At 40.5% G+C, this 24080-nt stretch overlaps 1 protein-coding gene across 1 annotated transcript in view; it reads right to left on the reverse strand.

Moving 5' to 3' along the window:
• LOC131686773 (dendritic arbor reduction protein 1-like) overlaps positions 1-24080 on the reverse strand; it is a 375114-nt gene that overhangs the window by 178407 nt on the left and 172627 nt on the right. The window contains exons 2-4 of the mRNA XM_058970758.1: positions 22717-22900; positions 21894-22621; positions 21328-21838 (exon numbers count right to left, since the gene is read on the reverse strand). Of these exons, the coding sequence (XP_058826741.1) occupies positions 21328-21838; positions 21894-22621; positions 22717-22900 (1423 nt within the window). The remainder of the gene's footprint in view (positions 1-21327; positions 21839-21893; positions 22622-22716; positions 22901-24080) is intronic.

Consider the following 24080-nt stretch of genomic DNA (forward strand, 5'->3'; position numbering starts at 1 on the left):
TGTTTCAAAATATCGGTCTGCAAGATGACTTTTAATTATATTAATTACCTTCTATAAGTTAAACATTACTAGCTCCCGTTGTACTGAACGGAATGTTTAAATTCTTTATATTGTTATTATTAAATTTTAACGATCTTGTGCTAAATTTCATAATATTCACATCTAGCGTAAGAGACGTAAAAATTTGCTATGATTTTTTTTATTAGCGACATTCTGATTGGTTTCCATTTTTTACTGGGTGGTACGTAATAAGACTATGGTCTAAATCATGTCTTTGGTTTGCTCTTAAACCTTTATTTATAAAATAAAGAACAGCGATTTAGCAGCTAACAATTTTAAACTTGGTGAGCTACTCCAAATGGGGCGATTTGTGATTATTAGTGATAGGAAAATTCAGCAAAACTCCATAGTTTACAGGAAAGCAAAGAGCCTTGGTATGCAGGTCGAAACCAATTTACAGCAAATCAAGAGAGGAAAAGCGAGCAACCTGCTCGGAGTAACTGCCATTCTCGCTTTGATTTACTGTTATTAATAGTGTTTCTTACTTTTACTATCTATTAAAGTCGATAAAAGTCGCACCGCTTAGCAGTTATTGATTTCATAGTGGCCTAGATTTCGAAATAAAAGAAGGTGCCGCATACGAAAAATATTTTCTGCTGAAATAAGTCATGCCATTCCGAATCAATTAAAAACAATAAATATGTTTTTTGATCAGCACAAATCAATCATCTGAGAATAAGGTCATCAGTTTCAGCATTCAATTTCATTTTGAAGCTCTTTTCGAATTTAAAAAAGGGCTTCAGTACCGTAGTACCGGTTCTCGACAAAAAGGGTCGGTACTGCGAACCCTACATGTATTTCATCATTATACATACAAAAACGTTCTTCCGCAGCAATCAATAGGAAAACTTTTAACTTCTCCAAATTAATCAAAAGTTCTCCAATTTAATCAAAATTCACAGTTGAGAAAATGTCATCGTAAACGATTCATAATTCGACGATTGTCAAGAGGAATCGGGAGAAATGATGCATTTTTAAATTGGATTTGATAGTGCAATTCAATTGTTTTTCAATGATTGTATTGTGCATTTTACATATTTGAAAAGGTTCGCTTATAAATTTTTATTAACGACTTATAGTGAGTCAATCTTTTTCCTTTTTTATATTGTAACGACATATAATTAGCAAGGGACTGGAAGGTGAAGTATTTTTCAAATATTAAGAGCCATAGTACTCAAGGAAGAGCAAGGATTTGAAGTAAGAAAGTGTAGAAAAGCGTGGAGTAGGGTCAATGAACAAGCTTAGAGTTTCCCGGTTACTTAGCTTTTTGTCTTCTGCAGCGCAGGAGTCAGGATCTTTTGGCATTAAATGCGAATCAACTGAGTCTGCGGCATGTCCGGACAAGCGTAAAGTCAATTTAATGACCTATGGAGTCGGCTCCAACAGCATAGGTCGTAAAAATACTGATGCCAAATTATATTGGACGCAGCTTATAGATTTTATTTCTTAGTAACAGATTTTTTTTTTTTATTCATTTCGTTTATTTGATAGGCACAAATGCGTTAGCTTGGCGGTGCCAAATGCTTTTGTTTTTACATTTTGGATATCTTAAAACTAGGAGGTTACAATGTTGAAATATTTTTTTTTACAAAGGAAAAGAAAGTTTACAGCTATCTTAAGACTAGAAATAAGATTCAATATACAAAAGAGGGCCAAAAGATTTTTTTATGAAAAAAATTTAAAACAAGGGATTCACTTTGATATACAAGAGGGGGAGTAATAGTATTTTACGAAATATTTTACGGTTATCTTAAAACCAACAATATAGTTTAGTACACAAAAGGGGGAACAAATATTTATGAGAAATTTCACAGAAATCTTAAAACTAGGGATTCAATTCTATTTACAAGATGGAGGACAAGAGTTTCGATAAATAGTAAAAATTATAGCTATCTTAAAACTAGGAATACAGAATACTAATTTGAATTTTTTAACTAAAACTTATGCTTGGTCAAGATATTCAAAGGGTGGCTTATTTCCGCATCAGTGTAGCAGCAGTTGTATCAAAGACAGGGGAGAGACAGGGAAAGAAGAGCAAAACTTGCAACTTTCGCTCGAACGGCGGGGGGGGGGGGGGGGGGGAGGGAGATCAGCGTATCAAATTTGCGCCTCAGTCTAGTAAGTCGTCGAGTACCGGATTGGCGGATGGTATTCTTCGGACCCGCGGGGAATCCTTCAAAAGTCATCGGACCTCGAGTCGCTCTCGCTTCAGTTTCCTTCTATGCAGGCGTAGTGGTAAGGGCGACGGCGGTTACATAGTGGCACTCTGGAGCTGATCGGTTCCACAAGGCAGGAGGAAACTCTAAAAACGAGAAATAAAAGAGAGGGGCTAAATTGGGATATTTATCGTTTTTATGAAGGTATAAATAAGGGACATATAGGGGAAATCACGAGTTGCCAGCATATCTCGAACTGGTACATTGGGTGGTCTACCTCGGGCCCGAAGGGATTCCTTTAACTGAGACCTGGCGTCACAATACCCGGCGCACACCCAGACAACGTGTTCGATGTCGTGATAGCCCTCGTCACAAGCGCACAGACTACTCTCCGCAAGCCCAATACGCCGCAAATGCGCATCCATGGTGTAGTGATTGGACATAAGTCGGGACATTACACGAATAAAATCCCGACCCACATCCATCCCCCCGAACCAAGGCTTCGTTGATACCTTTGGGATAATCGAATGTAGCCATCGTCCAAGTTCCCCATTGCTCCACGAGGTTTGCCAACTGTTGAGCGTCCTCTGACGACAAATACTAAAAAATTCATTGAAGCAGATTGGTCTTTCGTATATGTCACCATTTAATGCGCCCACCTTTGCTAATGAGTCGGCCTTTTCATTGCCCGGGATAGAACAATGAGAGGGGACCCAAACAAAGGTAATCTTATAAGATTTTTCAGATAACGTACACAAGGACTCCTGTATCTTCCCCAGAAAATACGGTAATTGCTTTTTAGGCTTCACCGCACGAAGAGCCTCGATAGAGCTGAGGCTGTCCGAAACGATGAAGTAGTGATCTGTGGGCAGAGTGTCGATGATCCCAAGGGTGTACTGAATTGCAGCTAACTCTGCGACGTAAACTGAAGCGGGATCATTGAGCTTGAATGAAGCGGTGATAGTATTGTTGAAGATACCGAAGCCAGTGGACCCATCGAGATTTGATCCGTCAGTGTAAAACATTTTGTCGCAGTCGACTTCTCGGAATTTATTATAAAATATATTGGGGATCACCTGCGGGCGTATATGGTCCGGAATTCCACGAATCTCTTCCTTCATGGATGTGTCGAATAATACAGTAGAATCAGAAGTATCTAGGAAACGGACACGGTTGGGATTGTACGAAGAAGGATTGATGCTCTGTGCCATGTAGTCGAAGTACAAGGACATAAAACGGGTTTGAGAATTAAGCTCGACGAGTCTCTCGAAGTTTTCAATTACCAACGGGTTCAGAATGTCACATCGGATGAGCAATCGATATGAGAGTTCCCAAAATCGATTTTTTAGCGGAAGAACGCCCGCCAGCACTTCGAGACTCATCGTATGGGTCGAGTGCATGCAACCCAAGGCAATGCGCAAGCAACGATACTGGATTCTCTCCAGTTTGATGAAGTGTATGTTCGCAGCGGAGCGGAAACAGAAACACCCGTACTCCATCACCGACAATATCGTTGTTTGGTACAACCTGATCAGGTCTCCTGGGTGAGCACCCCACCATGTTCCAGTTATTGTTCGGAGAAAATTGATCCTTTGTTGGCATTTCTGTTTCAGATACCTAATGTGACATCCCCAGGTACCTTTAGAGTCGAACCAGACCCCGAGATATTTAAATGTGAAAACCTGGTTGATCGTTGCACCCATTATTAAAAGCTGGAGTTGCGCCGGCTCACGTTTCCTAGAAAAAACAACCAACTCAGTTTTCTCCGTGGAGAACTCAATACCCAGCTGAAGAGCCCAAGCAGACAAATTGTCCAAGGTATTTTGTAATGGTCCTTGCAAGTCGGCAGCTTTGGGCCCTGTAACAGAGACCACCCCGTCGTCTGCAAGTTGCCTTAGCGTGCATGAATTGGCAAGACAATCGTCAATGTCATTCACGTAGAAATTGTAGAGCAGGGGACTTAGACATGAGCCCTGGGGAAGACCCATGTAGCTAAATCGCGATGTTGTTAAATCGCCATGCGAAAAGTGCATGTGCTTTTCAGACAACAGGTTTAGCAAAAAGTTATTTAAAATTGGCGAAAGACCATGCTGGTGCAGCTTCTCTGACAGAATGTTGATAGAAACTGAGTCAAAAGCCCCCTTAATATCCAAGAAGACTGATGCCATCTGCTCTTTGTTAGCATAGGCCATTTGGATTTCTGTAGAAAGCAACGCAAGGCAATCGTTCGTCCCTTTGCCTTTGCGGAAGCCAAATTGTGTATCTGACAGTAAGCCATTTGCTTCAACCCAATTGTCGAGGCGAAACATGATCATTTTCTCGAACAACTTCCGAATACAGGACAGCATTGCAATCGGCCGATACGAGTTGTGGTCGGAGGCTGGTTTTCCTGGTTTTTGGATGGCGATGACCTTCACTTGCCTCCATTCATAAGGGACAATGTTACCCTCAAGAAACTTGTTAAATAAATTCAACAGGCGCCTTTTTGCAGTGTCAGGCAGATTCTTCAGCAAGTTGAATTTGATTCTGTCTAACCCTGGGGCGTTATTGTTGCACGATAAGAGAGCAAGTGAGAACTCCACCATCGAAAACGGTGTTTCGTTCGCGGTATCGTGAGAAGACGCGGCGCGGTACGTTTTCTGTACCGGGACAGAGTCCGGACAGATCTTCTTGGCGAAAGCGAATATCCAACGGTTTGAATATTCCACGTTCTCGTTGGTACTATTATGATTACGCATACGTCGAGCCGTACCCCAAAGAGTGCTCATCGCTGTTTCTCTCGTTAACCCGTCGACGAACCGGCGCCAATAACTGCGTTTTTTGGCTTTCATTAGACTCTTCATTCGCCTTTCTAACGACGCGTACTGTTGATAGCTAGCGGGTAACCCGTCTTCCCGGAAGGCCTTATATGCAGTGGACTTTTCCGCGTACAGCTCTGAGCACTCTTTATCCCACCACAGGGTGGGAGACCGTCCATGGGTATTCGCGCTGGGTACTGGTTTAGTCTGAGCTTGATTCGCACTGTCGAGAATCAAGCCAGCCAAAAACCTGTACTCTTCCTCCGGAGGAAGTTCTTGAGTGGATTCGATTTTAACGGATATCGCGGTCGCGTAACTCTTCCAATCAATGTTCCGTGTGAGGTCATACGATACATTGATTGTTTCCGATGGTCTTGAACCGTTAGCAATTGAAATCACGATAGGCAAATGATCGCTACCGTGGGGATCAGGGATCACCTTCCACATGCAATCTAACTGTAGCGATGTCGAGCAAAGCGATAAATCCAACGCGCTTGCGCGTGCTGGTGGTGTAGGAATCCGCGTCATTTCTCCCGTGTTTATGATGGTCATGTTGAAATTATCGCAAAGATCTTGGATTAATGTTGATCTATTATCATCATGAAGACAGCCCCATACCGTACCGTGCGAGTTAAAGTCTCCCAGAACTAGCCGCGGTGCCGGTAAGGATTCCGTGATATTACAAAGCGTTCGGTGCCCTACCGAGGCTCTAGGAGGAATGTAGATGGAAGCAATGCAAAGGTCTTTACCTTTGATTAAAACTTGACAAGCGACAATTTCAATGCCTGGTGTCGAAGGGAGGTTAATTCGGTTGAAAGAATAGCACTTTTTGATCCCCAAAAGTACTCCTCCATAGGGGTTTTCTCGATCCAGACGAATTATATTAAAGTCGTGGAAGTTGAGATTTATATCGGAAGTTAACCAAGTTTCACATAATGCGAAAGCATCACATTTTAAACTATTTAGTAAAAATTTAAAGGAATCGATTTTCGGGAGGATACTTCTGCTGTTCCACTGTAGAACAGTGATCGAATCGGTGACCTCGTTCGATGACTTAGCCATCGAAGGATACGATCGCTGCAAGGAGGGGCCATTTAGTAGTCAACTGCTTCAAAAATGTTTGCACTATAGGGAGAAAACGTATCAGAAGGCTTTTAAGAGGATCAGTAACATTGAAAGCTGTGAAAATTAAGTCCACTATTTCAGAAAATTTCATTAGTCCGCTACTGGACTGAGTATCTGTTTGAAAAAAGGGGACACTTGGGGTTTTGGATGTCCCTGGAAGTGGTGGGTACTCCTTGTTAGAATTAATATTTCCAAGTCCTGGAGCAAATTGCTTCGGCTTTTGTGCATCACTTCCGTTGGATTTATTGGTTGTAGATGGCGCACTCTGAGTGGACGACACCTTGGCACCCTTACGAGGCAATGTAGGGGAGGCTGGATTTCTCCTCTTCCTGGATTCCCCTGGGTTAACCAAAGATGTTCCCTCTCGTGGGTCGTCAGATTCTTGCTCAACGTTAGCCAAACCAGCATAGGGATTTTCGGACAGGACAGATGGCGAAGCATTCTTTAGCATTTCTGCATAAGAACGCCTTGAGCGTTCCTTAAGGGAGCGCTTAATTTTATCCCCGCGCTGCTTGTACGCAGGGCATGATTTAAGAGCATGTGAAGGGCCCCCGCAGCAAATACACTTTTCAGTTTCTTTGTCGCAAGAGTCATCCTCATGCTCTCCTTCGCATTTGCCGCATCGTTTCTTATTTCCACAATATGTGGCTGTGTGGCCCAACTGCTTGCAATTGCTGCAGCTCATGACCCGCGGTACAAACAGGCGAACTGGTAGGCGAACCCTGTCAAGGAGGATGTAGTTGGGAAGAGAGGACCCGGCGAATGTCACCCGAAGCGAGCCTGATAGAGAGTAGGTAGTCTTACCTCCCTCGGTGTTTGCGGTATACAATTGTTTGCATTCTAAGATCTTAATCTGTTCAAGAGAGGGGTCCTTAAAGCAGCCAACCCCGTGCTCCAACAGTTCTTCGCATTTCAGGCCCGGTTCGGACACTACCCCATCGATTTCACAGGCCACACAAGGCACGTACGCTTTAAATTCCCGCGTAAAGCGCTCACAGCAAGCAATCGCGTTTGCCTGGCCGAGATCACTCACTAGAACACGTATCTTGTTTGCCCGAACACGTGTTATCTGAGTTACGGCCGGGTAATTAGCAGTCAGATCTCGAGAAAGTTTTAATATATTAACCGGTTTCTCTCCGGTCCGAAAATATACCACCCATGGCCCAGAGGAACCTTCTGGGTACTGCTTTATACGGGGAGCAATGCGAGTATTAGGGGGATCAGGGACTTCCATGATTGCATCAGATGGTATTTCGCCCTCGGCCATTTAAGCACGAGGGCAGAGCGTTATATAAACGGGAATGTGTCTTATTATTTGATTACAAGGTAGAGTAAAAGTAGGGAAAAGGAAAGAAAGCAAACGAGGAAAAAAAATAAAGCAAAACTTATCTGCAAACAACGTCGATTGTTCCGCACCAGCGAAAACAATGTACTGGATTTACTGTCGGCACCAGCAGAACGGCTGCTAACGAACGAACAAAGGATGACCTTGACTCACTAAAATTTACACACCGAGCACCACTGTGAAATATAACGATCCGTTCCGTTCAAAGGTTGGGAGACGTATGATAGTAACAGATTGTTTTATCATATTAGAATAAACAAAATGTAAAAAATCAAGTAGCGATAGGTCCGATATTTTCCAATCATTGTCAAGTCCATGGAAATTAGAGCAATCAAATGTTTATTATGTTTCCCTATTGTAAGGTAATAAGTTTCGTCATTCTTAAATGGTAAAAGTCAAAGTTTTAATTCACTTTTTAATGCAGACTGCAGACTTATCAATTATTTTTTTAAGCGCGGTTGCGGTAATATCGCGCGGTAAATGCTCATTTCCCGCACCGCATCCGCAAGAAAAAGTGTCTTACCGCACCGCAGATCTTGCGGTGCGGGTGCGGTAAATACCGCTCGGTTGCGGTAAATACCGCAACCGCGACGAACCCTAGCCAGTGTGTATGTTATAATTTCGCGTGGATACATTATTTTGATCAGCGTGTGGCCTTTCGCATGTTCGCGTGTTCTTCAATGATCGTGCGTCTTGTCTAGTTTTTATTTCTATTGGTTCAACTGAAGGCATGAGTTTGGGCTGCTAGGATCAAGGGTAGAGACTTCTGGACGTGACCGATTCATGATTGCGCGAGCGGTAGGTTGATGCTTGAGACCGCGTTAGTAAATTTTTAGGTGCAAATGTTCACTTAATTACAGGGATGTTTGAGTGTTGGCGAGATCGCTGGCGTTCGCATTTGTGACCAGGTTTGTATTATCGCGAAGGCCACGTTTGTACGTTTGGAATGAGAGATTGTGAGTGTTATATGAGAGAATAAGCAATTTGTGTTAGTGAGTGTTAGCATAGATCTAATTTAAAATTTAGCAATGAAAGAAGGATGTGTTGTATATTATTTGACCAGTGGATAAAAATGGTCGCCAAGTTAAGTACTAAAATTGATCACAATGTAGCTTAACTAAAAAGAAAATAATCCTATCCCAAGTCTCTGTGATATAATCACTGTAATACTGCCCACATCAAGGTACAGTATTATGCCGAGGGAATATCTATCTATATATATATATATATATATATATATATATATATATATATATATATATATATATATATATATATATATATATATATATATATATATATATATATATATATATATATATATATATATATATATATATATATATATATATATATATATATATATATATATATATATAAGTCAAAGTTTGTATGTATATGAATCATAGACTCCCAAACGGCTCTGCCGATTTTCGTAAAAATTTATACACAGTAGGTATTTGTTATGGGGCGTGTTTGTGTACTATTCGTTGGAGATTATATGCCCGCCAGATGGCGCTTTAGAACAAATTGTGTTTTCCTCCTATTTCGTTGAAAATCGCAGCAACGCGCGATGGGTATTAGCTAGTCTCAAATAAAATAAATAATTAAAAACAAAAGCTAAACAAAATAAGCCAAATGATTAAAATTATAAAAATATAAAAGTAAATAAAATGAAATCAATGAATTTATAAAATAAATCCAATGAACAAAAATAATAAAATCGAATATTTGACAAAGTTGCATGAAAGGTCGAGATCAGATGTCAAAAATGCAAGCTTTGAAAAAAAAATTGGTGCATTGGTTGTGATCAATAAAAGTCTTGAAAAATAAAATTTTATTCAGGAAAAAAATCTTCCTTGGGATTTTTAACATTGAAGACACGTTTCAATTTATTTAAATAACTTCACCACGGGTTTTAGGGACTCCAAGCATCGGTTAGTTTCCAATCTTTTATTAGGCTTCCAAAAAAAATTTCTATTTGGTTGGGGAGGGCGGGCCCTTCTGACCCTGTGGCTGGCTGCGTCCTCGTGTTCCTCTACAAACTTTCCGTAGACACCAAAACATTTGAGCAATAAGTGAAAATTTTTTTTTATCTTGGTATATACCTCCTTAGTCCTAAATTCTTCATCTTTATATTAAAAATCTTTAAAAATAACGAAACTTTTCAGGATACATCGAAACGCTATAACCAATAGTTTCATCGCAAATATCGGGCATAACCCATTAGGCATAAATACGTTAGGCATACGGACGTTTGGCATACGTACGTTTGGCATACGTACGTTAGGCATAATTGACGTTAGGCATAATATACGTTAGGCATAATAGACTATTGGCGTAATGGACGTTAGGCATAAATTACCATATTGAAGCATCAATTTAAAAAAAATTGGCTTTGCTCGCCTCGGATCGTAAGAGTTTGTTTGAACTTTTTTGATACTGTAGAATTACTCTCGAAGCTGATCAAACTCGATCAACATGTTATTCTGCGGTATATACTTGATGAAATGATTGCTCAAATAAACAAAGCAAACGGTATACTTGGCATGCGGAAAATTCAGCCTTTTATGCTTTTATCACTTCACGCACAACCGATAAATTGCACCTAACTAAAATAGATTCAATCTGTTAGTAAAAAGAGGAGGTTTTATGCCTGTTGGAGAGAGGATTTGAATTAAACCTAGCTGAAAAATTGAATTGAACCCTGTCAAAATATAGTGTATTAATATCAAGATTTTGAAAAAATGTAATATTTCACGAATTTCAAGTCACTTGAAAAACTTATTATCATAAGCTTATAATCCTATGTTTACTATAACATAACTTGGCCGGACAATTTCTGTTGAAGAGCCGATTCTACCTTACACCATAATCGCGAAAATTGCTGCTTGGAATACGTTGCACTATCTACCCAGCGAATGATATTGATCCAATTTCACGGCAGTAGACACGAGCACCAGCACATCCTTCTACCAGAGACCCGCCAGTAGAGCAGGCAATTTTCGTTCGCGCTGTTGTCAGAAAACTACTTTCCTCGAGAGGAGGGCACTTACATGTGAGTATAATATCACTGGGAGCAAGTATATCCTCACTCCAGTGAGCAAAGTTGTGTAAGACTTATATTTATTTATTTATTTATTATAAATAAAAAATAAGTTCATAGCTCCTACGACGACCTGGGTAATAAAATGTGCCCTAGCAAGTTGAGGAATATTGTTCAGGACACACAATCCTGTCACTTGCTCACATACCCCATACGAAGAGGTGGAGCGTGACTAATCAGAAGGTACACAAGATATCGCCGTGAAACATTCAGCAGTACCAAAGGTTTGAAAGCAAAGAATGTGCCTAAAAAGATAGAATCAGGAAATAATGTCGTTTCGGCTTTCATGAGAATTTCAAATGTCGACTCGTGTTTCCAGATCCGATCCAAATAAAATTCAGTACCAGTCCATTGCGATTTTATACAATACATTTAAAAATTCGCTTGACCATCTATGAGTAACCGACGTGTTTTTAAATATGTTACATGGCCACTTCACCTGGTCTACCTACTCGAGGGGAACAATTGCTCAAGTAGCCCTTCAAACTTCCTTATCCGACATCACAATCTATTGAATACCGTCGAAATTATTATCCAACGAGCATAAACACCATGTATCACACAGGAAAGTGAAAGGTTACACGATTTAACTCAATGTTTCCGATTCAACACATATTCGAACATTTCTCGTCCCGTGCTGACCCGTGCGCTATTGTCGAACTGTTTTCGTTCATTTGAATAAATTTGCCGTGAACCACGGGAACCATATCAACGAGAGCGAGTGGGTGAGTGACTGTTTCGTCACACTTCTTAGCTACTAAGTCCCTTTTTTCCACGTCAGCCCCTCGTGCTCCTTTGTGATTCGGGTACTAACAATAACGATAACTACAACAGTAGTGACTGCAGCGATCAAAAGTTATAAATGATCAGGAAAAAAAGTGTTATAAAATTCAATATTTTATTTTTATTTTGCATTGTTGCGGACTGCAGCGGTTGACCCCGGACCGAGCTTGTTGAAAGTTCTCCGCCGCTAGCGAAGCGTGATGAGGGCTCGCGGTCGCCTTCGGTGTGTCATAAGAAATTTTTGACTCGGTGCGATTATTGCTGCTGGCAGGGAAGTTGAATTGAGCTTTATTGGAATTGACAGTCGCACATACAACTGGTCCAAACTTGGCTGGGATACATTTGTATGGGCACGTTTTCGACTGAAATTGGCTTCAAGAGTATGTGATGATTGGCCATGCTGAAAACGTGAAAAATAGTAGATAGATTTAAATGTGGTTTTGTTGGAGTTTATGGATCAAGGAGTTTCGGAAAGGAGGGGGTTTTATGAATAATCTTTATTGTAGTTCGTGCATTGCAGCGATTTAATGGCTCTGGTTAGACCATGAATATCGGCACATTTGTAAATCGATTAAGATCTCAAATCCAGCATTTCGACACCGATTATGTAGCAGCTTTCAAGAAGCATTTCAGTTATGGTAAATCAAGCTCTAAAAGCATTTACCAATATTGTGGCGGTTTGAGATTATGATCTCAGTATTTGATTGTACGATCTGAAGCGCAAAAATCATCATGTTTTTGACATAGTGAATTTTTCGTTATGAAAATATGCTCCACGCAGATTTCACCAAAACGAATCATATTAATGTTATATTCCTGTTTATAGAACTACTAATTGCTCAAGTCATTCAGTTTCAGTTGATTTCACTCGCTGATAATAATGCTATACCGTATGAACTTATCATCTTATCATGCCGTTTTGCTCCAATTTCTCTCACTATATCGTTGTCGTCGCAAAATAATTTCAATCCAATAATAAATTCCACATTGCAAAACTACGCCGTCTATCCGCGATTGTCTAATGAGGCACGTAATGATTTCTCTAATTAAATCAATTATAACGAAAACCAGCTCGATTTTTTCTTCTCACCGAGTGCTCCCGTTCGACGGTTTGCAGTACCATTTGATTTAACACTTTGCCCCGGTAGTTACTGTAACAGTAGCTAGTAACGATGTAATAGGGATGCGGACGGCGCGGGTTGGTGGCAGAAGCCAATCGAAACACTCTTCAGGTTTTACCGGGTCTGTACCATTCGAACGTGTTAGCATTTTTAATCATGATTTATCACATAATAGTATTTAATAATTGCGGACTGATAGGTGACTGAAAGGAACAATGATTTATTGATTTTGCTCGAGCCGTCGTTAGCTGTCCGTTTCTCTGTTTCGCTGACAGTCCGATCTGGACTGAAGAAGGCAAGCCCCTAGCCCAGTGAAACTGCAGTGATTCTTCTAGGTAGGCTATCGCAAAGGGTAAAAGCGGGAAAACAGCTTTTCATCACACCTTAGATGATCTATATCAATCATTGAGCACACGGTGGCACCATTTCTGAAAGTTGATCCTGCGGTGATTGATGTTGTGGTGAATGTGTGTCAGAGTGGAACGTTTGTGATTATTTCGTTAATGAAAGATGGCGCATGTGGAGCAGTCGATTGCTGGTAAGATTGTGAAGTATTACCTCAATTTTAGAAATATTTTCAAACTTTGTAAGCCCATTCATACCCTTATTGCACGACAGTACTTTTAAACAGTTGTAACTTTTGGTTTAGGCAAGACTTGCTCAAAAAAGTAAAGTTTAAAACCATAAGCTGTAACAATTATAAGTATTATCACGGTGTCTTTGTCGAACAACTTTATTAAAAAAAATTCGGCATCTTTAAAACTTCGGGATATAAAAGAATGGACTTTTCCCTATCATTTGAAAGTAAAATTAAAATATTCTGCCGGGGGGTCTAGAACAACTTTTTATTTTAAAGTTTTTTGATTGATAACTTAAGTTTTTTAATGAAATTAATTCGCATTTTTGCCTCTAATTGGTACTATAGACATTCAAAAATACTAAAAGTGAGAACCTGATGAAAAATCATATTGTCTATAACTTCGTAGAATGCTATAAATCGATATAAAATCGCCCGAGAAAGTTATTACAATTTTACCAGCTTTAGGTGTGCGTGGGGCCTATGGATTAACAAGGACTTACAAAAAATGTTGGGTTTAAATGAACAGTAAATTCAGATAAAATTCAATGTATACAAAGTCCCATTCTGAGCAGAAAAAAATATATTTTTAGATTTCTCCGGGTATTAGGCGAAAATGACACTTATTTGAATGAACTAAAGTAGACAGTTCGAGTCATTGTAATAAACGACGGATGTTATTGCAATTTTGGGTTGAGAATCCTGTTTGTCTGTATCAACATTAAAAGAAAGATGATTGAAAAAGAAAAAAAGCTCTTCGAGTTTTGTATCCATGTTTGTTATCTTTTGGGGTAGATTCATCAGAATTTATAGATGCAGATTTTTGCTTGTCCTCAAATTTAATTTCCAAATCGAGCACACTTCACATAATCTTAGAAAAAAAGAATAAAACCATGTTCCATAATTTCCTTTAAGAAGAAATTCCGGTGTCGTTACTCGTTGTACACGGATCACAACAGAAAACGAACAAGAAAATATCAGGCTGTACCATATATTCAAGTAATACAAGTCTGTTTATTGAAGATTTCCCTCATAATATGGGATAAGAGCAAAGACAACATATCAAGAAGACAGAGTTGCCAGTTCGGTTCAGAATCTGAAGACATTAACCGCAACACGTCTTTCGGGTAAAGGTGATACTTTCTAGATCTACTTTTATCTTGAGATCGCTATCTTCGTACAATACACAAAACCTTTGTTTCTCATTTACTATTGCGATTTCTGTTCAATGTACAGCGATTTCCAAAAGTTAACAAACTTGAACATAAATCTCATCGAATTATTTTTTTTCCTTCATGAAACTGTCAACCTGGATTCTCACTCGAAATCAAATCAAATGACTAAATATCTAATCGAGTTTGATAAAATATAAAGTTAAAATTTAGGCCAAATATATCCCACAAGATGCTAACGAGCAAAAAGGTGGATTCAAGGTTAGATCAAGCATACTCCAGAATGAGCGAAGAAAAAAAAGAAGAAGCAAATACAGTGGAGACCCGATTTTATCAGCCCCCATTTCATCCACCCCCGATTTTATCAGCTTTCTGACCCGATTTTATTAGCTACAGTTGGGCTTTAGTTTATTGGGCTCTAGCAGACGAACCAAGTTGAATTCGAGTAAATCCTTTCTTAGGCATATATTTCTTATCTTAGAGATCCGAAAAATGCAAAAATAAAAATATTTTTTTTTTAAATTTTGCTCTGTCAGACCCCCTTAAGGGGAACTTAAAGTAAATCATCAGAAAAGGTTGCAAGGCTATATCTAAGGAACAAGGAAGAATATTTTAAGAGCTTCAGTTTATTAAAAAGACAGAAAAATATATGTCCCGATTTTATCAATGTCCCTGTTTTATCAGATTAAAATTCGCCAAGGGGCTGATAAAAACGGGTCTTTACTGTATATCTGTGACAGAAAAAAAATTGTTTCATTTTGCTGCATTGCCCAGCATCTTTCAAAAGCGTCTTAATTTCGTTCAAATTTTTTCTACTCTTCTCTATTTCTCCATGCTCCTAAAATATCATTGGTGCGCATAAAACGGTGGAATCTGGAATTATGTTTTTGCCTTTCTCATATAGAAAGGTTATGCAATCACTCTGAAAAACGTCAACCTAATCCCGGCCCGGAGGGCCGAGTGTCATATCCCATTCGACTCAGTTCGTCGAGATCGGAAAAAGTCTGTATGTGTGTGTGTATATATGTGAGCATGTGTCAAATAATGTCACTCATTTTTCTCAGAGATGGCTGGACCGATTTGCCCAAACTTAGTCTCAAATGAAAGGTGCAACCTTCCCATCGGCTGCTATTGAACTTTGGATCGATCGGAATTCTGGTTCCGGAATTACGGGTTTCAGAGTGCGGCCACACAGAAATTTCTCGTATAAACTATAGGAAGAATTAAAAATAGAATTTTTATTTTTGATGCTAATGTGTTCAAGGTGCTCGAAAAAAATTGGACGACGATTCATTTTTTTGGATTTTGGCACATTTTTGCCTTTCTCATATAGAAAGGTTATGCAATCACTCTGAAAAACGTCAACTTAATCCCGGCGGCGGAGGGCCATTTCTTTTTTCGACTCGCATAAGGTTTCTGGATTTTAACAGGGGCGTAGTTGATGGTTTACGGAGAGGGGTTACACCCCCCCTTCTACTGTTCACTCCCCTCCCTTAAAAATCTCCTTGAATCACTCCTCAGACCACCACCCCATCCAGCCCTCATACCCCTCCCTTTCAACCCCATCATCTGTAAACCACCACTATATCACAAAGCATACCAATTTAAGCTGGGGAGTCGTTCATTCATGGGACTTTCGCCCTCCTCACATACCCACCCCCGCATAACAAAACGACTTAGCAAGCAGATAACATTGATCTAATGCTGATTAGGCTAATGAAGTATGATATTTTTTTGTTTCAAGTGTTTCACCGTCGACACGTAGCTCATCAAGTTCGTGGCTGGCATGCCATTGTGTATAAGTGCAAAGTGTACTAAGAATGGAATGGACATTTCCACAATTATGTTGAACATAAAAAGCCTCCGTGCCATAGTTTAGAGAAATGAGAAAGGCACAATTGCACCGCTAGGTGGATTAAAACAGGTTTTTACGCTTAAAGGTGGGACTTTGCTAGCATTCAGGTTCTTCTGAGCACACTGTTAAAATAAGGCAATCCATTTTTTTACAAAAAAAAATGTTTTTGGAACAAAGCTTCTTAACCAATAGGCCCCGTGCGAGAAGCTTTGATAAAAATTTAATGTCTTTCTCTGGCGATTTTAGATCGCGCTGTAGTTTTAAAGAAAGTTGTACACAATGAAATTGTCCATCAGATTCTCACTTTTGGTAATATTTGTATGTCTAAAGTACTACCTAGGGGCAAAAATGTGAACCAGTTTCATTGAAAAACTTAAGTTTTCAATCAAAAAAACTTCAAAATAAAAAGTTGTTCTGGAACCCCCGATAGAATATTTCAATTTTACTTTAAAAATGTAAGGAAAAAGCGCATTCTATCACATGCTGAAGTTTTAGCGATGCCAATTTTTTTCGAATAAAATTGTTCTACCAAACACACCGTGATTATCCGTAGAGCTGAAGTTATTGAAATTAGTTAGATTGAATCCCGCTGGAAGCTCAGCTGCTTAGAACAGTTTCAGTTGATTCTGAAAAATGAAATTTTGATACACCTTCGTTTCCTTGCAATATTATTGAAAACTGATATATTTTATCAATTTAGCCAGTCTTCCATGATATTTTCAATTCAATTGAACTGTTGTACATATTATAGGATAATTGAGGCTTCTAGCACTGCGAGGGAAGCACAAATCTTGATCAAAACAGGCTATCGTGTTTCATGGCCCTAACACTAATAAATTAGTTTTAAAACACTTTATAGGCTAGATAAAAGTTAATCGTGAAAGGTTTAAGCAGTAATTGACTATCAGTAGTAAACTAGCGCCACTACATGTTGAATACGCATTTGCGACGTATTGACAGAGAGTACTCAGCATTTGTGTCGAGGGCTATCACAACATTCAGCACGTTGTCTGGTCAATTCAGGTAAATTTTATATTTGTTTGTGTCTTGTCTCGCGTCGAGTTTTCGTGAATGGACGTTAGCTCAATTCCCCAAAAATTATGATATTGAGGGTACTTTTGACAATGTGTCCTTCCAGTCTAACGACACGCGGTCGTGGAGTATCTGCATGTGTTTCGGGTTGCATAAACGCGATGCTTAGTAATCGCATTCTTTGCTCGTTACTGAGACTGGAAAAGATAAAGAATCTTAGTATTTACGGCTGTTCTCAGATTGGCGTTCTATCACCCTGCTTGCTGACGGCTTGTTGAGGAAATTCAATGACCTTGGATTTCCAACCTACGAGTTTGCTAATGATTACCAAATACTAATTAATGGACTTTGCATTGGAACAATCTTTGACTTAATGCAACAAGCAATAAGTGCTTCCGAATAGTGGAGTCTATAAGTTATAATATCAGTTAATCCAATCAAAACTTCAGTGGATCTTTTCACGAAGAAGCTAATACAACCAGGGTTCATCCCTTTCCTTTTCTTTGATTCTGAGTTACTGAGTGCAAATATAGTCAAACACGTAGGAGTTATGTTGGAATCCAGAATGTACTGATCTGCTCACATTGAGCTTAGAGTCAAGGAAGCATGTATGGCCTTTGGACAGTGCAGACAAACTTTAGGAAAGACCTGGGTTTCAAACCCAAATATATCTATTGGACGGCAATTGTGCACCCAATACTGCCATACAAGTGCCTTGTGTGGTGCCAGAGAGGAGAAGTGAGGACGGCTCAGTCAAAGCTAAACCATCTCCAAAGAATAACGCTCATGGCGTTGACTGGTGCTTTTATCACAACCTCGATTGCTACCCTTAAGGTTTCTCTAAATATGAAACCTTTACACATATATCTCAAACAAGAAGCACTACTATGTACATACATACTGCATGTTAGTGAGTTTTAGAACAGTAAACATGTTAATATTGCTACCAGTCATACACAACTGTGGTCACAAATGGTTACATGGGGTGAAGATATTCTTTCTCCCAGCGACATCACATGCACATGTAGTTTTCCTTTCAGGACATTCCATGCGAAGTTTCTTTTTCAAGAGAATTGGTTGTCTGGTTATACCGAGAGACAAGAACAAACGAAAGTTGCCTGCTGCACTGACGGTTGTCTAATAGAGGAACGTGTTGGTAGTAGTGTCTACTGTCGTGACATGGGATTGGAACAGTCTCACTCGCTAAGTAGATGCTGTATTCCAAGCAGAAATCTTCACGATTATGTGCGGGGTACAATCGGCCCTTCAACAGAGCTTGTCCGGCAAATTTATAAACTTCTGCTCCGACAGCCAGACTGCAATCAAGGCCTTTAGCTCGGATATATCACGGTCCGGGCTAGTGATTGCGTGCCGAATCCAAAATGAAAAACTAAGCATTGTCAACACTATCTATCTTGTCTGGGTGTCCGGACATTTCGGTATTACTGGAAATAAATAGGCTGACGAATTGGCCAAGGCAGGTACAGCGATTGACTTCGTTGGTTCTAAACCCGCCGTGCCAATTTTAATAAGTTGGCTAAGAGAAAAGTGCATCGCAATTATTGAAGAAATCTGCAAACGTGTCGCTAAACAAAGCGCTTCTAGAACAACTGTTCTGTGTGGTTTTACTTACATTTTTCAAAACTCCGCTGCGGCATCCTGTCCAGGGCTTTGACTGGCAACTATTCGCGCTGAGTTATTTTCATGTGATCTTTATGAATCCGACTACGGAACCTAATATCATCTGATATGCAACTGCCCAGCAGTAACGCAGTTGCGATTTCGAGTCTTCGGTTGTTCTTACATAGACAACTGGACGACTGAAAGTTAGAGACATGCAAATATTTCTTATCCAATGCGGTAAAGGGCTTTAGGCTTTCTCGCAGGCGATTTGAACAACTTGTGACTTCAACTTAACAGCTATTTGTTTTTGTGCTGTCATTTTCCTCTCTCCAATCCTACCTCCTCCCTCCTCCTCCATTCTTTTCGATCAGAGAAATGATGAGAAGACACGGCAAAACACAAATCCTGGACTACACACGAGGAACGTGCCAATTGATCCAATATATTCTGATATCTGGTTGCAGATACTGTAATTGATGTTGTTGATCTTACGGTTGCCATAATTTTTGTTCCTATTTCCCAGTCGTCGTTGCCTGTCTTAGCTCCCTGTGCTCTTGAAACGGTGGCTGCTATTTCGATGTTAAATTAAGCACTCTTTTAATGCCTTTCCCAATCATAAGGCACCTTACCAAAAAACAAATTAGACTGTGTTTCTTAAGTTTTGGTTGCTCAGTTCATTTCTATTTTACTCTATTAATAGCCCTAACGGATATATCCAATAACAGAAGGCGCCGGTGGTTGAGTGGTAAGAGTAACCGCCACTCATTCCAGTTGGTCTGGGTTCAATCCCAACCGAGGTCGTTGAGATTTTTCTGAGGAGAAAAAAATCTATGGTCACGTCTTCCTTCGTAAGGGAAGTAAGTGGCACTGACGGCCATCTTCCGGATACAATTCTGGATCCTGGTGGTTAACTGCTTTGTATCCTTGGCCCGCCAATTATTTTTGTACCCTACGTCACTGAGTGAGCCGAAAAAATCCTAAATGGGACGGCACTGGGTAAAGTTGGTCGGGTTACTTTCTTCCGGTACGTACGGTATCTTTTTCTGCTCAAAATACTCCAGCGTCTTCTTAGCGTAATGGGAAGACGCATTGTCCGGCCAGAAGACGTACTTCCCATCCGCATGATGCTCCTTTAAGAACGGCAGAAGAATTTTCTCAAGACACTCCTACTGGTCCACTTGTTGATGGATGGCCGGACCACTCGGCTTGAACCACGGCTTTGAATTCCCTCTGTCCGATATGGCGATGTACAGCATAACTTTTTTTTCACATTTATGCTTAACCTTATATGTTACCGCGGGGGGGGGGGGTTTGGGTGGACGACTTGTAACTGGAAGAGTAGCTGTCATTTCCTGGTATGTGGGTAATCGTGAGCGAAAAGTAACTTTCGTAGCCCAACACCAATGACATCCCGATATTCGTCATCGACCGGCACTGCGATTTTACGTTCGCTATCTGCTCGGTCGTTTAATCGGGGACGGAGTCTTCTTCCGACAGATGATGTTCTCCATCTTGAGGGTTAGGTGAATCAAGGTATGGGAGCAGTGATATTTTCAGCCAGCGTCACATAAACTCGTTCGTCCTTGTTGTCGAACAGCTTTTTCAATGCTTCCTTCTTCTTCTTCGTCATTATCTTCGCCGGACAGCCTCTACCGGCTTTTCACTCCACGATCAGGGGTGCCAGGTAAACTGTACTCATGGGAACGTTTTCGTCTCAAAAGTGTTCTATCGTAAACTCGATTCCACGATGACCATGCGTTTCGTAAAACCGTACAACATGCTCGTGGAGTGCTTGCTGTTTCGACGCCATCTTCGATTGAACTGACAGCATCCAGGCGAAAAGAAACATGCCACCCATTTCTAGGGAGTCCAGAGAGCAATTCTTTTGGAGAGAGACATTCAAGGTATAATACGTCTGTTTATCATTACCGAAGATAAAAAAATTAATGAAAATGTTTAATGTTTTAAAATAAGGGATCTCATTCGGACTAACCCATTCATGCCCATGTTGTTTGTGGACAAGAACGTTTTTAAACAGTTATAACTCTTGATTGAGGCATGATTTCCTCACAAAAACAAGTAAGGTTAATGAATGTGACTAGCAGTGCTGCCAGGGACAGTTTACGTTGACGACGGAAAGTGAATTTTTCATATACTTTCGTTATGTTGCAATATTATTATAAACTGATAAAACTTATCAATTTAGACTGTCTTTGGCAACGTTTATCACAGAAGTGGACTATTGTAAATATTCTAGGAGAATTGACGCCGGCAGAACATGATGATGAGTTATGTTCTACCGTAGACCATGCGGTAGACTTGGGTGCAACGCCCAACTCCTACTCTGCAGAAGGCAAAGAATTCTTCACATTTCCTTTCGATCATGTCCATATGAGCCTGTCTAGTTCTAGTTTTAGTTTATAACTGATTCGCTCTAGAATAACTATCCGTCTTTCAATTTCATTGCTTTCGTTTCTCTTAGTCTCAAATTTGCCGAAAATAGCCAACAAAATCGATACAGTAGAACCTTGCGGCAATTAAAACATAGTAACAACAAAGTTCAATTGTACTCACCGATAAAATCACAGTGATGTATCCGCCGCTTCTCCAGCTCCGGATTGTTCCGCCGGTTATACCGGCCAACGATGTGTTTCACCACGCCGACACTGCTGAGCACACTGTTGATGCTGTGCTGGGAGGACCACTTGCGACCCGTGACACTTCCCGCACTGTTGCTACTGCTGCTGTTACTATTGTTGTTGCTATTACTACTGCTACCACTGTTCGAACTGCTACCGTTAATTGCTATCGACGATATTGCTATTGGTTGGTTGGTTGAAATTTGGTTCACTGATGGGGGTTGTGGTGGTGGTTGTTGTGCTGTTTGTTGATGCGGCAGATTAGTGTGTAGCTGCGAATGCGATTGCTGAGATCCGACAGGAACGGTGGACGATGCCGAGGATACCGTTTGGTGGGGATGGTGATGTAGATGCGATGGTTGATGATTGCCGGAAGCTAAATGCGCCGTCAGGGAAGCTAGCTGCTGCGGGTGATATGGCGGTGGAGGTGTCCGCCGTGGAGGGTTCTGTTGAAGAATAAGTTCAAATTTAACGAATAATGTATGTATATAGGACAGTTACCTGTAGTGTGGTTCCAGGGCTTCCAGGATCGGAATTAGGTGGGGTTAGCGGTGGAACATACATTAGCCTTGAAAGTGGCGTGCAAACTGCAGAGGCTTGGTACTTTGGGTGGTACATTGGGGCAGACCCATGGCCGCCAGGTTGATGGGGTGGCCAATGATGGTAGTAGTTGTTGTTTTGGTTCACCTGCAAGTGGTGGCCCTGGTTATGTTGTTGGTGGTGCTGATGAACGCCTTGGGCTTGGTGGGCGTTAGAGGATCCTTGCAGATTCCCACTGCCATTGGTACAGCCCATGTAACCATTGAGATTGTGTTGCTGACCGTGGGTATGATGACTAGCGGCCAAAGAGACCGAATGGGAATGCGAGTGGTGCAGGTAGGTAGATTCGCTATTGGCTAGGAATAGGTTGCTTGTACTACTATTGTTATTATTACAACTACTATCGCTAATAATGTGGTTTTGGTGTATGCTGTTGTTGTTATTATTATGCATTGCATGATTCTTTTCGGTTTTGATCTCCAGCGGACTCAGGAGTGGCGAGGATAACGGTTCTAGGAAGGTGTCATCTACAGCCTCAGTTTTGACCTGCGGAATACCGTTTAGGGTTCCAAGCATGACTGCATTCTCCGGGTCAATGTTCTGTATCGAACTGGTAATATCTTCCCACAGGGGCGGTCGCAGGAACGAGTCGTCGGCATCTCCACACATTGCATCTCGATGTTTGTTTCCTGTGTTTTGAAAAATAAGTAATGATAGCGAGCGAAAGAAAATTATTTATCATTTTGGGGAAAAAGCAAAGCGGATGAGTGGTGACAGCACATACCGAAAAAGAACTCCTTGCTGTAATGATCGTAACCTTGGCCACCGTATCCGGCCAGGGCAGACTGTGGCAGGGGAGAGCTGGATGATGGATGATGGTGATTAATCGGCACCACGTCCAGCTCGACATCACTTTCCAATTTATTTATGCGCCCCATCAGCTCATGCCGAAATTCTAGTTCTGGTGACTGTTGAATACAAAAGAGGAAGAAACGGCAAATGATAAATCGTGGAAATTAACCAATGACAAGGGATTAAACCGTTTGAATGTTAATTTTTTTTGTGCAAGAATCGCATTTTCAGACAGAGACGTCGAAATAAGAAGGGGCTAAACTCATCGCTTATTGAATATTATAATATTTGAGTTGGACATATTAATAAAAAAAAATTTCTATATGAGAGAGGCTAAAAGAGTATATATAACGCTGCTACTCAATAATATTCTATCAGCAAATAGTAAATCAATAACACAATCATACAATGTATTACAAATGTCTGGCTTTATTAGCTTTGGAGGAAAAAAAATGACAAGCAACTAATAACCATTTGCCAGTTGTTGGGCAGTCATTTCATAAAATTGTCATGTCCAAAGAAGAGTGATTAGAAACAGAAAATCTGCTCCTCGCTTAGTATGCCACAGCGAACAGAAATTGATCGTAAATTGAGCGCAAAAAATGGTGACACTGAGCGCGAAAACCATCGGAAACGTTGAACAGGACTAATGTTTACGATCGATTGTATGCAAATCGCAGCGCCTGTAGCGCAGCCGATCAGCATTTTTTGCACTTCATATTGAATATGACTCTATTCATAATCATATCACTGCGTTGGGAGATTTTTGTATCGATGCTATAAACTTGGCAATTTACATGCTTATGCTGGACTATGACAAGTGGGACAATGAATTTATTGTCAGTCAACCTGACTCGAATCTCAAAAAATATCAAAATGCCTAATATACCACGTTGGATGCAATGACACGCTGATGCCGCCTTCCACCTCTTTTATAATTAAAAGATCGACTGCAATCGATAGCACTACAAACCATTCAACTAATTAGCCTGCCCTCTTCAGCCATGCCCCTGCTTTTCCTGGGGGCGAGGGAGGAACACGAATGTGCAGACCGATCCGACTACTGTCCAAATAAGCCTATCACGTCGACAGGTAGCATTTATTCAGTCACTTAAGTCCGTCAAGCCGAAGTAATCTAATCGCCTCCGGGTCCAGCTGAAAAAAAACCTGCTTCAGAAGCTCATTGCTTCTATAAAACCATAAGTCAACCATTCGACTGGACCATCCACCGATCCAGTAGAGCGTCGGCCTTAGGCTGTAGAGAAAGAGTAAAAAGAGGATTACTCCTGCGGTCTC

The sequence above is a fragment of the Topomyia yanbarensis genome, chromosome 3, assembly GCF_030247195.1.
Source record: "Topomyia yanbarensis strain Yona2022 chromosome 3, ASM3024719v1, whole genome shotgun sequence".
Taxonomy (NCBI): domain Eukaryota; kingdom Metazoa; phylum Arthropoda; class Insecta; order Diptera; family Culicidae; genus Topomyia; species Topomyia yanbarensis.